The sequence below is a fragment of the Phalacrocorax aristotelis genome, chromosome 2 (genome assembly GCF_949628215.1).
Source record: "Phalacrocorax aristotelis chromosome 2, bGulAri2.1, whole genome shotgun sequence".
Taxonomy (NCBI): Eukaryota; Metazoa; Chordata; class Aves; order Suliformes; family Phalacrocoracidae; genus Phalacrocorax; species Phalacrocorax aristotelis.
In genome coordinates this window covers 15,168,144-15,181,298 of record NC_134277.1, presented here as the reverse complement: position 1 = coordinate 15,181,298, position 13,155 = coordinate 15,168,144, and the positions used below count along the sequence as shown (strand labels likewise).

Sequence of the window (13,155 nt, the reverse complement as noted above, 5' to 3'; positions counted from 1 at the left end):
TAATGTCTGCGTATATAGGAATGGTGAAATGCATACACCTTGGTGCAAAGCTGCAGATAATGCTTCAGTCTAAGATTCAAGTTTAGAATGTCAGCTCAACTGTGAGATGATCATGACGATTATGCTGCTGACTTTGTATTGATCTGTGTCTTTGAGTAAAATTGGTTCACTTTACTGTAGGTTAAAACAACACTTCTGCTGACTGGTATTGTGTGTTTGACTCAGTGACAAATAATTCCCTGCCAGCTGCTAACCTCTGGGTTAAATCTGTGGCAAGGGTGGCCAGCATCGCAGCCAGCCTCACTGGGGGCATTGATGGCTTGAGGCCTCTGTTGGTGGAGAGCATGGTAGTACTGTTTGAATGTTTTGAAATGGCAAGTAAAATAATTTGGTATGTCAACAGCTGGTGTCATTTGTTTAGGTCTGTAAGGATACTGTGTTTATCTGTAAAAGATTTCACGTGTATCATGTTAAATGATTATCGTAAGTGATAAGTGAATCATAATGTAATTCTGGTACATTTAGAGGAAGAAAAATAAGTTTGGTTTTTCTTAAAATTATTGATAATTAAAAAACCCATAAGCTTACACAACTGTTTCTATTCCATTCTTTCTACCTTTGGATCTAATAGGACAGAGTAAATTAATTTTGAAGTGGTCTGTATGTTAAGTAAAAATGCATCACAGAAAAGGCGTTCGTGGTGCTTGGTGTCACTGGGGCATTAGAGAAATGCATAAATTTCAGTTTGGGGTTAATGGGACAGCAGCTTTGTTTCTTTTGTTGCTACACAGGGCACAAATGACATTGACAAGAGCAGACAGTAGTTAGGGTGTTAATAAAACCCACTGGAAGCAGGTGGCGAAGCAAACCAAGGAGTGACATTCTGCTGCCTTCCATAGAAATGCACTTGGAATGAAGCGATGCCAGCCCGTGTTTCTGAAGGGATGTGTCCCGGTACAATCACATCTAGTGTGCGTTAGCTGGCTCTGTGTCATTTAGTGGAGGAAGGTTATTGGGGGGAAGGTGGAATAGGGGAATTCAAGCACTGTGTTCTCTCACCAAAAAGCCATGTTTAGTAACAAAACGGAAAGGTTGGAAGTGAGAAAATGAGCAGTGATGGGAGTTGCACAGCAAAGTGCAGAAGTGCAAAGCAAGATGCTCTTTTTAGAGTGTGCACGCTAGTTCCTCTTTCCATTGTGCATTACTTCAGGGCAACCGAATCACATATGATTATTGTAAAAAAGGTTTTGTGGCAATAATGTGTTCATAGTATTGCTTATATTACTTAAAATATTCAGAGCAGACCATGCTTCTGAAAAAGGATGGCAAGCCTTGCCCCCAACATTGCATACCAAAAGCAGAACTGAAATGTTTTGTGTATGTTTCCTTGCCTTTCGGTGGGAAGCGTTAGATGAGCTTTGCTTGACTTCCGCTGTGTTTCCCTGACAGTGTGTTCATCCAGATGAGCTGAGGCAGGTGGTTCGTTGCAGACCTGAGACTTCTGAGGGAGGCTGCTGTGTCTGCGGGATCTTGCTCTGGCTACCTGGCTCAGCTGGGCTGAAACCTGCTTCCTACTCCATGCCAAGGTGTCAGAAGCAGTGCGAGCTCTTCGATGTGTGGGACTCACAGGGCTCCACTTGCTGTACCGATGTAATTTTTTCATTCTAAAAGTCTGTTTCTACTCTCAGTATAATGAGAATGGGGTTTGAGAATGAATTTTTGTTCATGAAAACCAGTAATGCCATAGGGAATGTTGTCCCTCGTGTCTGGAGTCAGTTTATCTGTGTTCTGGCACACGTCCACTTCATATTTCTGGATGTCGTGCATATGAACAAGTTTTGGGTCTGGTTTTGATTCTTGGGCTGGATTATGTTGAACACTTCATAAAAAAGAATTTAATTCTCTTTAAAACATTGGTGGGAGGCTTTCTGGGAGGACAGTTTACAACTAAATATTTATCAGTGTCCCTTATGCTGTAGCATGTCTTGAGCAGGCTGGCAGGAAGGAAGCGAGGTGTGCGCACACACGTGCTTGTCATTACTCCTGCTGATTTTAAAAGGAAACTGGTTTTGCTGGAAAATTTTAAAGGTACCATGTTTGAAAAGTTGCTTCTCTTTGCTGGCCTTGGCTTTCTGTTCAGATAAGTGAAGGGAAGGTGATGTTCTTTACGTCAAGATAGTTTGACATAAAGAACTGCCTTTAGAGTGAACCATGTTCTGCATTCCATTATTTCATTTCACTTTATTTACACTTCAGGTGTTTTAAGGTACTGTAATGAAGAATCCTGCTTCCCTGGCTTTTCAGTATAACATAAAGCATTATTTGAGTATGATGTAAATATACATATGCACAGCCATATATTTTGCATTAGGCTTTGTTTTTTTGCAATGGACACTTACGTTTAACGATGGGGACGCTCCTGAATTAATAATAGCACAGAACTGTTGCTTTCAAAGTCCATGCTGAATTCTTCATGTAATGGATAGTAATTGTCTTTTCCTCTCTGATTTCCAGGGAGGAGGGGGGAATGGATATGCATTCGCCTTTTTTTTTTTTCCCTTACCTTCTGATATCTTATATATCAATAAAAATTTTAAACTTCATTTTGTTAAAGCAAAAACTAATAAATGCAGTATCTGGAAGATATTCCAGAGATGAACTGAGAGGGAAAAGATTTATCAATTGGTATCTTCTAAATATAAGGTGACTTTAAAAAAGAGATATATCAGGTGGTGCCAGATGGTTTGGTTTAATTTGCTCTTGAGATGTGTCTAGTTAGTTGGGAGAGACTGCTGTGAAGGGGAATGCAAATCCTGAAAAGTGATACAAAACTAAAAATCCAGGATACAAGCCTTGTTCAGCCTTGTTCTGTGAGAAGTCATATATGTGATTTTCTGTCTAGAAGAGAAAATAAATAAAGCTGTGTCCATGAGAACTGCTCTGTGTTGTAACTTGCCTGACTGGTCAGGAATAACTGTACAGAAACGAGCATTATTTGCCACAGAGGGCTCCTTTTATTGATGAGATATCTCTGTGTCTTCCTCGAAGACCGAGATCAGAGCGGAGCCTGGAACAGAGTCACCGTGTAATGGGAGCTTGCTGAGAAATGTCGTGCCCGTTGTTTGCTTGGAATGGTGCGCAGAGAATAGCGTAGCTCCAGGGTAACAAAGATCATATCCAAGTTTTTCCAGTGACCTAGCCAAACCTCCAGGAGTTTACCCATCCAGCCAATTGCCTTCTGAAAGCCTTCCAATTTCCAACTTTCTTTTCATAATCGCTGTTACAGTGCACTGGAACATCATCATTAACATTTGTTCTTACAAGAATACTGCAGGCAGTAACACAGCTGAGAGGCGTTTTCATTTGGGGTAGATTAGTTGCTGCTTACACTAGGCATGAAGTACTGTACAAAGGTACAGGTCTTGTGGTCTGATACTGATAAATCTTCATGCTGCAATTGCATGATGTTTGAATGGCATGAGCTAAAACTTTTAGTAGTTCATCTCCCATCTTGGAAGCTTTAGTGTAAAAATACTTGCAGTTATTGGTATTATCCAGTGAAATCAGCCTATACAATTCAGTCCTATTTTGGCTTAAAAGCTATAAAAAATTCTGAACAGAAATCATCCCAGTGCTTTATTTATTTATCCATCCCTGTGAATTATTTTAGTCCCAGTGCTTGGCACATCCCACGTTTTAGAGACGTTACTGTACAGAGGTTTCAAATGGAAACTTTAGTTACTACGTTTAGTCATACTGTTTTCCAAACGTAAGATTGTATCATGGCTTCTTTGCATAAATCATGGTGATTTAAAATAAATCTAAAGTCCAAGAAAATGGATAATAATGGTGAGAGATTACTTTAAAAAAGAACACACAGCAAAGAAACAAGGCTGAAGAAAGTAATGTTTGATTTTTTTGCTTCATTTGACTAGAGACAGATGAGGGAGATCCTCTTAGCTGAGGTACCCATTTAACTCTTACCAACTCCTGAGGGAATTATAACAACATAATAATGTTTAAGGGAATATTTTCATTACTGAACATTTAAATGGCTAATTGCTGTTAATAGAGGGGAGCAGCCCACCGGAGTAAAAGAGAAGCAGAAAGGCATAAGGTGCAATGAGACTTTTGAAATGTATTTCAGCATTTTTTCTAGGTTCAATGCTAGGGAAACTTATCTCCTGGCCTGGAGAATACTGTTCCTGTTTCTCTTCCCAAAGATGGTATCAGCTCGTTCGTCTGAGCTGGTACACTGGAGCAACAACTTCACTTTTTCTGCTAGCCGGAGAAATAACATCTCGGGTCCTGCTGGTACCGTGGAGGTAGCATAGGCGAGGGAGGCATGGCCGTGCAGTTCCCAGCCCGCATCAGGGTGCACCAAAAGCCCCGCCCTTGACATCTCTGTGAAAGGCTTCCCCTTCCCTCGGGCCACCTGTGCTTCCCTTTCCCTCTGCTCCCATGGCAATTGTTTTCCCTTTCAAAAGGCTTCCTGGAGATGCGTTGGGCTTCATCAAACATTGCTTACTACTTGCATTCTTTTAATTTCTTGATAAGCAACTTTGTGGTGTGTTTGTTGTTTTCCGCCCACCAGGCCATACCAGGGAGTTGCTCTGTAACGTCAGGTTTTGGCTGGAGGAAAGATGGCAGAGAGGGTAACCAATTCTTGTAGTGCCTGGTCAGCTGCAGTTTACCCTGTGGCATGCCTTGGATGGGTCTGTTCTTTTCTTACCTGAAGTCCCTTTAAATAACTAAGAAAAAAATATCTTCTGGGAAGAAGAAATATGCATTGATTTAAATTTTAAGCATCTGAAAGGTCATTAAATTAATATGTGACACTATCTCTTTCCTTAATGATAGTGGTGGTTGTGCAGTGGCAGTGATAGCCTATGGTCCCAGGGGTGAAGGGATGGATGGAAAGTAATTTCACCAGATAACTTCAGAACTGTTTAAGCCTAGAAGAAGTGTCTTCCTCAGTTTAGATTTCAATTTGTTATTGAATCAGCATCAGACCTTTGGCAGTGGAAAACTTGCCCGACTTTCGTTGTTCAAAAGGAAGGAAATAACATCTTATTTTTCTGATCAAATAAGCACGTTTTCAGACCGGCTGCCTGTGCAGCAGCCCACGTGCACTGTTATAAAAGCAGTGACTGTGTTGGTTTTTCCTGTTTGTGTCACAGCAGAAGCTTTGATATGTGTTGCTCAGTAGTTAAGTTGCTTCAGCACCTATCCTTCATCCTCTTGTGGTGAGTGTTTCTATCTCAACAGACTCATGAGGTGAAGAAACTTTTTTTTGTTTGTTAAAATTTTGTCATGAAAGATTTACTCTCATCCTTTTCTGTTTTTATCTTGCACAATGTATTCTGACCACAAGTCTTAAAACACAGCTCTTTCTGAAGAATTGCAGCAGACTTTGGTGCGATTTTAGAAAGTTTACAGATGTGCCACTGGGATTTGCTGAGGTTTTGTGTGTAATAATTTAAATATTGCTGCTACTTAAGATTTTGTAGAACTTCTGTAGAGGCCCCTGGGATTATCTGATCTGACCTGCATATGAATCATAAGACAGTAACTCGCATGTAGTTATTTGCAAATTGAGCCTAAATACCCATGCTGGACTAAAGCCTAAAGATGTTTGATTGAAGCAATCTTCTAGAATGGGAAAACATCAAAATAAGTTGAGTTCCTTGGGTGTGGAGCTTCAGTGCCTAATTATCCTCCTTTTTTTCATCCAAGTTCATAATTAAGATGTTTCTGCTTTCATTTTCCACTGTTTCTGATATGTTTTGTGCTAGGCTAGAGAGAGCTTCTAGTACTTATCCTTCTTCATGTGAAAGTCCATGTGAACTGCAGACACCTCCTGGTTTTCCTTTTTCATCAGCTAAATAGTTTGAACTCGAACTCTCATTTGAAGGCATTTTCTACAGTCCTCCTGTCATTCTTGTAGCTTTCTTCTACACTCATCTCAACATTATTCTTACCCTTTAAAACGTGCAAACTGAGGCTGTATTCAGTATTTTTGGTCTCAGTAATGCTCTTTAGGATCTTGTTTTGAGATTTAAAATCTTGCCTGGGCTTTAGCCCAAGTCTGAAACTGAACTGTTTTACAGTTTGCTTCTTTTTATGGCCATTTTTGAATGCAGCTACTATGGCATTAGGAACTAAGTTTCCCACAATGCCCAGGGTGAATCTCATTATGTCTTCTGGCGGTTGTCTTGAAGTTCAGTGCAGTTATGTACCAAATTAAGTTATAGGCAAAATCTACCTTTTTTTTCTTGGAGACGGTGTGAATTTATTTTGACATTATAAATCAGAATGCCCATTATAATAACTGTTACTTTGACATGCTACTAAACAAGGAAGAGAATGGTATCTTAAGTATATTTGTAACTCTAGTTTTGCCCAAGTCCTCAAAAATTGTGAATTGTTAGTCACATGACCTCTTAGCTGAAGTGTACCTGAGGCTGACTTTGCTTTGGCTAGACAAAAATGAGGTTTGATTTAATTAGATGTAGATATAGATATATGCATATGTAGACACACACCTTTGGTTCCTAACCCTGAGATGACAAAATCTCTGAAATTTTCATGGGGCATCACACTGATTAGGTGTTCACAGAATGGGAGTTATATTTTGCATAATTTAACAGTCCTTTAGAACTGAAAAACAGAAAATGCAATCTTTGAACTATGAAAAGATGTTGGAAAATATTCCATAACTATTTAACTGGAAGGAACATCCACAGTGAAAGATTTCTGATTTGGACTGTCTATGAGACAGTGACTCTTCATGTAAAAGCTGATTTTGGAGTGCAGGGGTGAGTGTTGGAAGAAGTACTGACTTAAAATCTTTCCTTTGTAAACCTATGATGAGTCACAGAGCGGACTGCCTGCAATGGAGAACATTTTTGTGCAGATTTCAATAATTGAAATTCTGGCTATCATTTTCCTCTCTTTCAAATAGTAGAGTATTGCTTGTGTGAGTTTGAATCTCTCTTTATCTTTGGCTATTCCATTACAAAATGGGTAAATCTTTCATATTCTGGTGATGAGTTACTAGCTTCAGATATGTATATATCATTTGATGTCCTTCTCCTGTAACAAGGTTTCTAATAACAGATCTGTAAGAATTTGTTGCCAAATTCAAAAAGGCATTGTTTTTCAAGTTATACAGTGAGTTAAGCCATCTAAGATCAGCCAGAGACTGAAATCTTACTCCTGTGTTGTGAAACTTCATCCATGCTAATGCACCTGCATGCCAGCAGTGGTGGCATGGAGTGGTGTGGTCCCAGCAGTGGCCTGTGGGATGCTTGGATTTGCCTAGTGCTTTTCCCCAGAGGAGCTGGGAGTGATCAAGTTGCAGGTACGCACCAAACAGCGCTTCTGCCTGCAAGCCCACAAGACCTGTGCTGTTCCTCAAAGGGAGGCAGGGAGCCAGCCTCTCTCAGCAGCACTGTTGTCTTCTGGCCACCTTGTGCTGGGTAGCCTGCCCTGTCAGGCTTTGCTGCTCCCCATACCCATGTCCTCCTCCTCTGATTTTTATGCAGGCAGTCTGAGAAAGACGGATGTGCTTGATGGCTGCTTTTGCTTGGGAGGATGTGAGAGAAGGGATGTGGAGAGAAGAGGACGTGTGGTGCTTTGTGGGGTTCAGCAGTGGGAAGGAGCCATGGCCTGGCAGTGGGTAAGCTGCCTCTTCCAAGATGGTTCAAAATCCCTGGTCTGGCCTCTGGAGCTGCTGAGATTGGATTTTGCTGGCTGTCTTTCAGCTCCTGTCTGAAGAATAACGGTTTATCCAAGAGCCAATGCTTTTTGGTAGTTCATGCTTTCTTCCAGAAAGACTTAAGTCCTCTGCTGGTTTACTGCTTCTGCATAATAGCATTTTATAACACAGGAATTTTAAATAGTTGCAACTTGACTGCAAGATGTGGCAATTGGTTTTCCTTGCTTTTCAGCCCTGCAAGCAGACTATAAGCTGGTGCTGGGTTGTTATTACTCCCTGGGCAGATAATTCCCTGGGCCTGAAGAAGGGAATGCTTGTCTGTTTAGAGGCAGTGTTCTCTAAGTTGAGTTCGGTTTCGTGTTGCCAGTCCTGTTCTGTTGACTGAATGTATTTTGTCATTTTGAAATGCTGATTACTCTTTACTTAATGAATTGCATCTTGAGTTCTGCTTAATGGAAAAACGATCCTGAAATGGAAGACCATCTTTACCAGCAGTATCTATCTCAATGGGTGATACTTTTTTTCTTCTTCTATATCTCTAAATAAGATGCAGAAAGTCATAGGAAAACATTTTTTCTAATTCACAGTCCTTTCAAGTCAGAACTTCTAGTAGTAAGATGACCTTCCTAGAATCTTCGCCAAGCTTGGCTGCAGACTGTGGCTTCTGGGAAAATCAAAGTAACTTTCCCTTAATTCCTAGGTTTGGGGTTTTTTGTTCGCCCACCCCCCCACCCCCTTGTGGGTTTGATAATACTAATAAGTCCCTTTCCAATGGAGGAATTGCTGTTCTGTGTTTTGGGTTCTTCCTTGTAAGTAAGATCATGTTTATTCCGGAAAGTTATGTCCAGGTACTAGCAGCATGTCAGGCTGCTCATCTTATGGACTGCAGAACGCAGGGAGGTGAAAAGGAAACCGAGAGAGCATAAAGGGGAAAAATACAAATAGAAAGTACATTTGTAGAGAGATGTGTAGTCAGGAGAGAAAAAACCGAGAGAAGTGTAAGACCTAGTAAATTCGTAAATACAAGGGAAAGGGAAAAGAGAGTATGGTGATGGATGGTGAAGGAACAGGGAAAGCTGTAGACAGGAGAACTTGACCCCTGGGCAAAAAGACTTTGTTTTGTTTTCATAAGACCTGGGGCTTAAATTCCAGTTTTGCTGAGCTTTCACAGAGATATGAAAGGGGAGTGAGAGAAATGTAGAAAGCCTGGGATAATCACAGAAGAAAAACATATCAGTGCTCATATGTAGTCTCGCATAAATGCCTGCACCAAATGCAAGAGAATCTGTATCTAGAGATCAGGAGAATGTAAGAGAACTAAGGTTGAGAGAGCCAAGAAAATGATAAAAAATGATGTGCTATTTTTGGTAGCACGCTTTCAAGTGGTTGCAGGCATATGAGAGTTTTAACAAATTGGTAGTGGAGTGGAATTTGGGAACAAGTAAACTCAATGGATTTTAACCTCGATAGGGAAAATAACATTCATAGAACTTTGTATAAGCTGTGATAAATTTGAATCTTTAACCTGGTAAATGTTTTTTAGGACTGCTTTGGTTTTGGAGTTTGTTTTTTTTTTTTTTGTGGTGGTGGGTGGTTTTGTTTTTGTTTGGTTTTTTAGAAGTTGTCACAGCAAGGAATATGTTCATCTGTGAAGTATCAGGAAAGTTCCATGTTTTTGTAATCTTGACCATTAAAAACAGTCTGGCCTAGACTTAACTTGTGTACATTCAGCTGCAATAGCTACTTATGTTATTCACATCTAATCTTGGAAAACCATCTATCAACAGAAGGTTGCATATTTGTTTTATAATACTTAATTCTTCTATAATTACATATAACAAGCTGTGTTCCTGTACGTAGCAATAGCTTTGGGGCATGGTGGGAAGAAGCTGATGGTAAATGGATAATTCTTGACTTCTTGTGTACAAACTTCTCCAGCTGCTTTATCTGTTTTAATCCAAAAGCAGCCCTTAGAATTGAAGTCTAATACCAAAGCTGTGTTGATGCAAATGATTTGCATGCCAAAGAGCCACTTGTGTGAAGAAGGATAAAAAAATGGGCCTCAAGACGGATTTTGTTTTGCCATAGCTGCTTAAGTATGTAAACTTGGTCTTATTAAAAAGAATGAGAAAATCTGTGTGTACCATTGGATAATCATAAATGTTTTTGTGCTATTCTTTCTTTCTTTCTTTCTAGATTTGAACATGGAATTCAATCCATCAGATCATCCACGGGCTAGTACGATATTTCTCAGTAAATCGCAAACAGATGGTAGGTTACTGAATTTATTACAGTATTTGCTATTGCAGTAATCTCTAAACCCTTTCTTATAATGCATGTGATAGTCTTTTAATATATAATTCTTGTCCCTAAAAGAGAGGCTTTTATAGGCATCATGTTAGAGTTCAAAGTCACACCTTTAGCTAATTATTTGTTAGATGTAGTAGAAGGTACAGGTTTGAGTCCTGTCATGTCCTGAAATTGTAAGCTTCAAGTAGTCATTGTATCAGAACTACAAATACGGATACACCTTAATATATTTTTAAAATATTTTCCCTAAATCAGAAGTTCTATGTGTAACTCTTTGTTGATTTTTTTAAAACTCTGAACATTAGGCCAAGCTTCTGGGAAATGTGTGGGGAGTATATTAATGAGAAAATGGCAGCTTACTTTAGCGAAGACGACCGTCTGGAGTTTCCTCTGATATAGTTGATACTGTATATGAGCTCAGTACTAGATTTTAACACCAACACAACCCTATCCCACCCAAACTTTCTGTCTTTGTCTCTCATTATGGATTTGATATAATCATGTATTTGTCTGGAGTATTTTTTTTATTCATAGACAGAATGATCCCTCTGGAACTACATCTGCTAAGCAAGCCTCTTGATAGAGTTAGTAGAATAGAAGTCATTTATTCTGGCTCTTTCATTCCCTGTTGGACATGTATGACATGTTGTTTTAGAGGTAGATGAATACTCAAAGCTAAACACATTATTTGCTACCAAGACTTTTCAAAGCAGTTTCTACATTGTAATTCTGACTGTTCAGTATGAATTCTTTGTCCTTCTTTCTGCTGCCTATAAATGCCATTTTTGATTTACATAGTAAATTGCAGTGTCAAACACATCACTTAAAAATAATGTAGTTTTCACATACTGTATATTTTTTGCTAATTCTTGAGCATGGCTAGAACAAAGAGGATATACATTTAGGTCCTAATTGAAAAGTGCATTGTGTGAGTATCTTTCTTGCCCTTCAGATTGTCCTTCTGTATCCAGCCCTGTTTCTGTCAATGGCTTACATGGTTTTGGATGGGATTTACCGTTCTAATCTGGTTTGGTAGTCTGTAAAATAAATATGATAATATTTCCATGGTACACTGTTTTATGAAGATTGATGTCTATTTTATAGTGTTTTTGTAGTGTTTTGAAACTGTGTAATCCCATATGGATGCTACGTGTTTCTCATTACTGCTTGTTAAAAAAAAAAAGGACAAAAAAAATTCCCAAGTCCAACAACTAAAGTTTTGACTGGATCTGATGGTCATTCTTAATTGTAGTAATAGTGGTTAATTTATTACAGTATGTAGTTAATTGTAAGCATCTTTAAAGTGACATGCTATAGTTGGCCTATGAAACTTTGTTCTAGTTTAAGTAATACCATGAACATATTTTTGAGTGAGAACGATTAATTTAGTGAAACAAAATAGAAATGCTATCAACAGGAGTGTAAGATCTGTTCAGCTATCCTTGGTCACAGTGGAAAAAAATCCAAAGTCTATCTTGCTTGTACAAAAAAAAAAAAAAAGGTTCTGCAAACATTTATCTGCTAACATACTGCCAAGAACCATCCCGTTCTGGTGGGACAACTCACAGTAGTAAGCATTTTGCTTGGCTCTACTTTGGGCCCATTGTGGAATCAAGTGAGCTGTAGGAGTTATCATGCTGATCAAGGATGTTGCCTAACACCAAAATGCAATAAAATGCTTGTAAAGGGGAAAATATAAGGGTTTTTCAGGGTGTGTAGGGTTGTATTCTGACAGCCTGCTGTGGAGCTTAGGGGTCACTGACTTAGCTTAAGTCAGTGTAGAAGGGGGAGAACTGAGCTGGCAACATTGGAAGCACCGAACTTGGGCATGTAACTATCTCTCTCCCTTACTTGTATAGTGGTGGGCTGGCAAACCTTCCTGTTGACTGTAAGTGAAAATGTATCTATAGAAAAAACTGCAGACATTTAAAATATACATATTGAAGAGCTGAGGGACATCAGGACTCAAGCTTTCGTCCAGGCTCTGGCTGTGACTCTTGAGTGTTCACCACGTGTTTTTACAGCAGGAAAGGGCCAAGTCCATAACTATGAGCTGGAGTGACTCGGCAAGGAGACCAGAGATGGCATCTCTGGGTATTACGCTGTCTGAATTTCTCATTGTTCTGTGAAGCTTGGATGCTATGCTAAGCATCTAAATTTGCCCTGTCCCTCTTAGTTGTAGTCTGAATGCATCCTTAATTACCTGAAAATTCAGTGAATCTGTAGAAAAGTTGAAGACACAGTAAATACTAATTTGATTACTAACTAAATTTGCTTTTCTAAATGTTTCCAGCTCCTTGTGGGAATTTTCTAGGTGCTGAGTCTTACATGAGTAATTCTCTCTGTTTAGGAAGCTAGTAAAGAGTATCACCTTTTGTCTTTAACGTCAGAGTGCTTCATGCACGTTCTCCCTTGTTTGCTGAGTTTGGCCTGTAAGCGGTATGGTCTAGGCGACTGAAAAGCCACGCACTATTTAGTGTGTGGTTGTGGTTAAGCCAGGGTTTCCAAAACCGTAGCACTCCAGTAATCTAACTTCCTTTCCTTGTAATAGCAGGGGGGCAACAGTTGCTACTTTGGGGTGCTGGTAATGGTTTTTCCTGTAAGTGGGTTACAGCTGTCCATCTCTCCTAACTTACATTAGGCTTTACACATTCAATGTACGGGCTCAGTTCTGCAGTAACAGTGCAATACTGGGCTTCAGACAAAGAGGATATTGAAATTGTAATTATGTAGTGGGTAGAAGTGAAGTGAGCTGCACTTACTCTTTAATGTTTACTAGGACCAGCCTGCTATCTTGGATAAAACCATACGAAATTATTTCCAAACTCCCAAAATGTGAGACTTTTTTTTTTTTTAAAATATATAATCCTCAAGTATTTTGTCTTCAATCCTGATATGGGCAAAGTTAAGATAGTCTACAGAAATTGCACAAAGAAAGTTTCTGTTACAGCTCAATGAAAAACATACATACATGTACACATACACATGTGTATTTCCTCATTACCTTTTATTTCTGAATAATACATCTTCCTACTATAGCGAAGCTCAATAATAGCAATTGAAAGTGCCTGTAGAAATAGGAACAGGTTATTGACCATGAAATGAGGAAAACTAAGACAATTTGG

At 39.3% G+C, this 13,155-nt stretch overlaps 1 protein-coding gene across 2 annotated transcripts in view; it reads left to right on the top strand.

Annotated features, from left to right (window-relative positions):
* The window catches only part of CCNY (cyclin Y), a 130,897-nt gene that overhangs the window by 66,752 nt on the left and 50,990 nt on the right, over positions 1–13,155 (top strand). For both annotated transcript variants that reach the window (XM_075082426.1, XM_075082427.1), the window contains exon 2: positions 9,917–9,991. In XM_075082426.1, the coding sequence (XP_074938527.1) occupies positions 9,917–9,991 (75 nt within the window). The remainder of the gene's footprint in view (positions 1–9,916; positions 9,992–13,155) is intronic.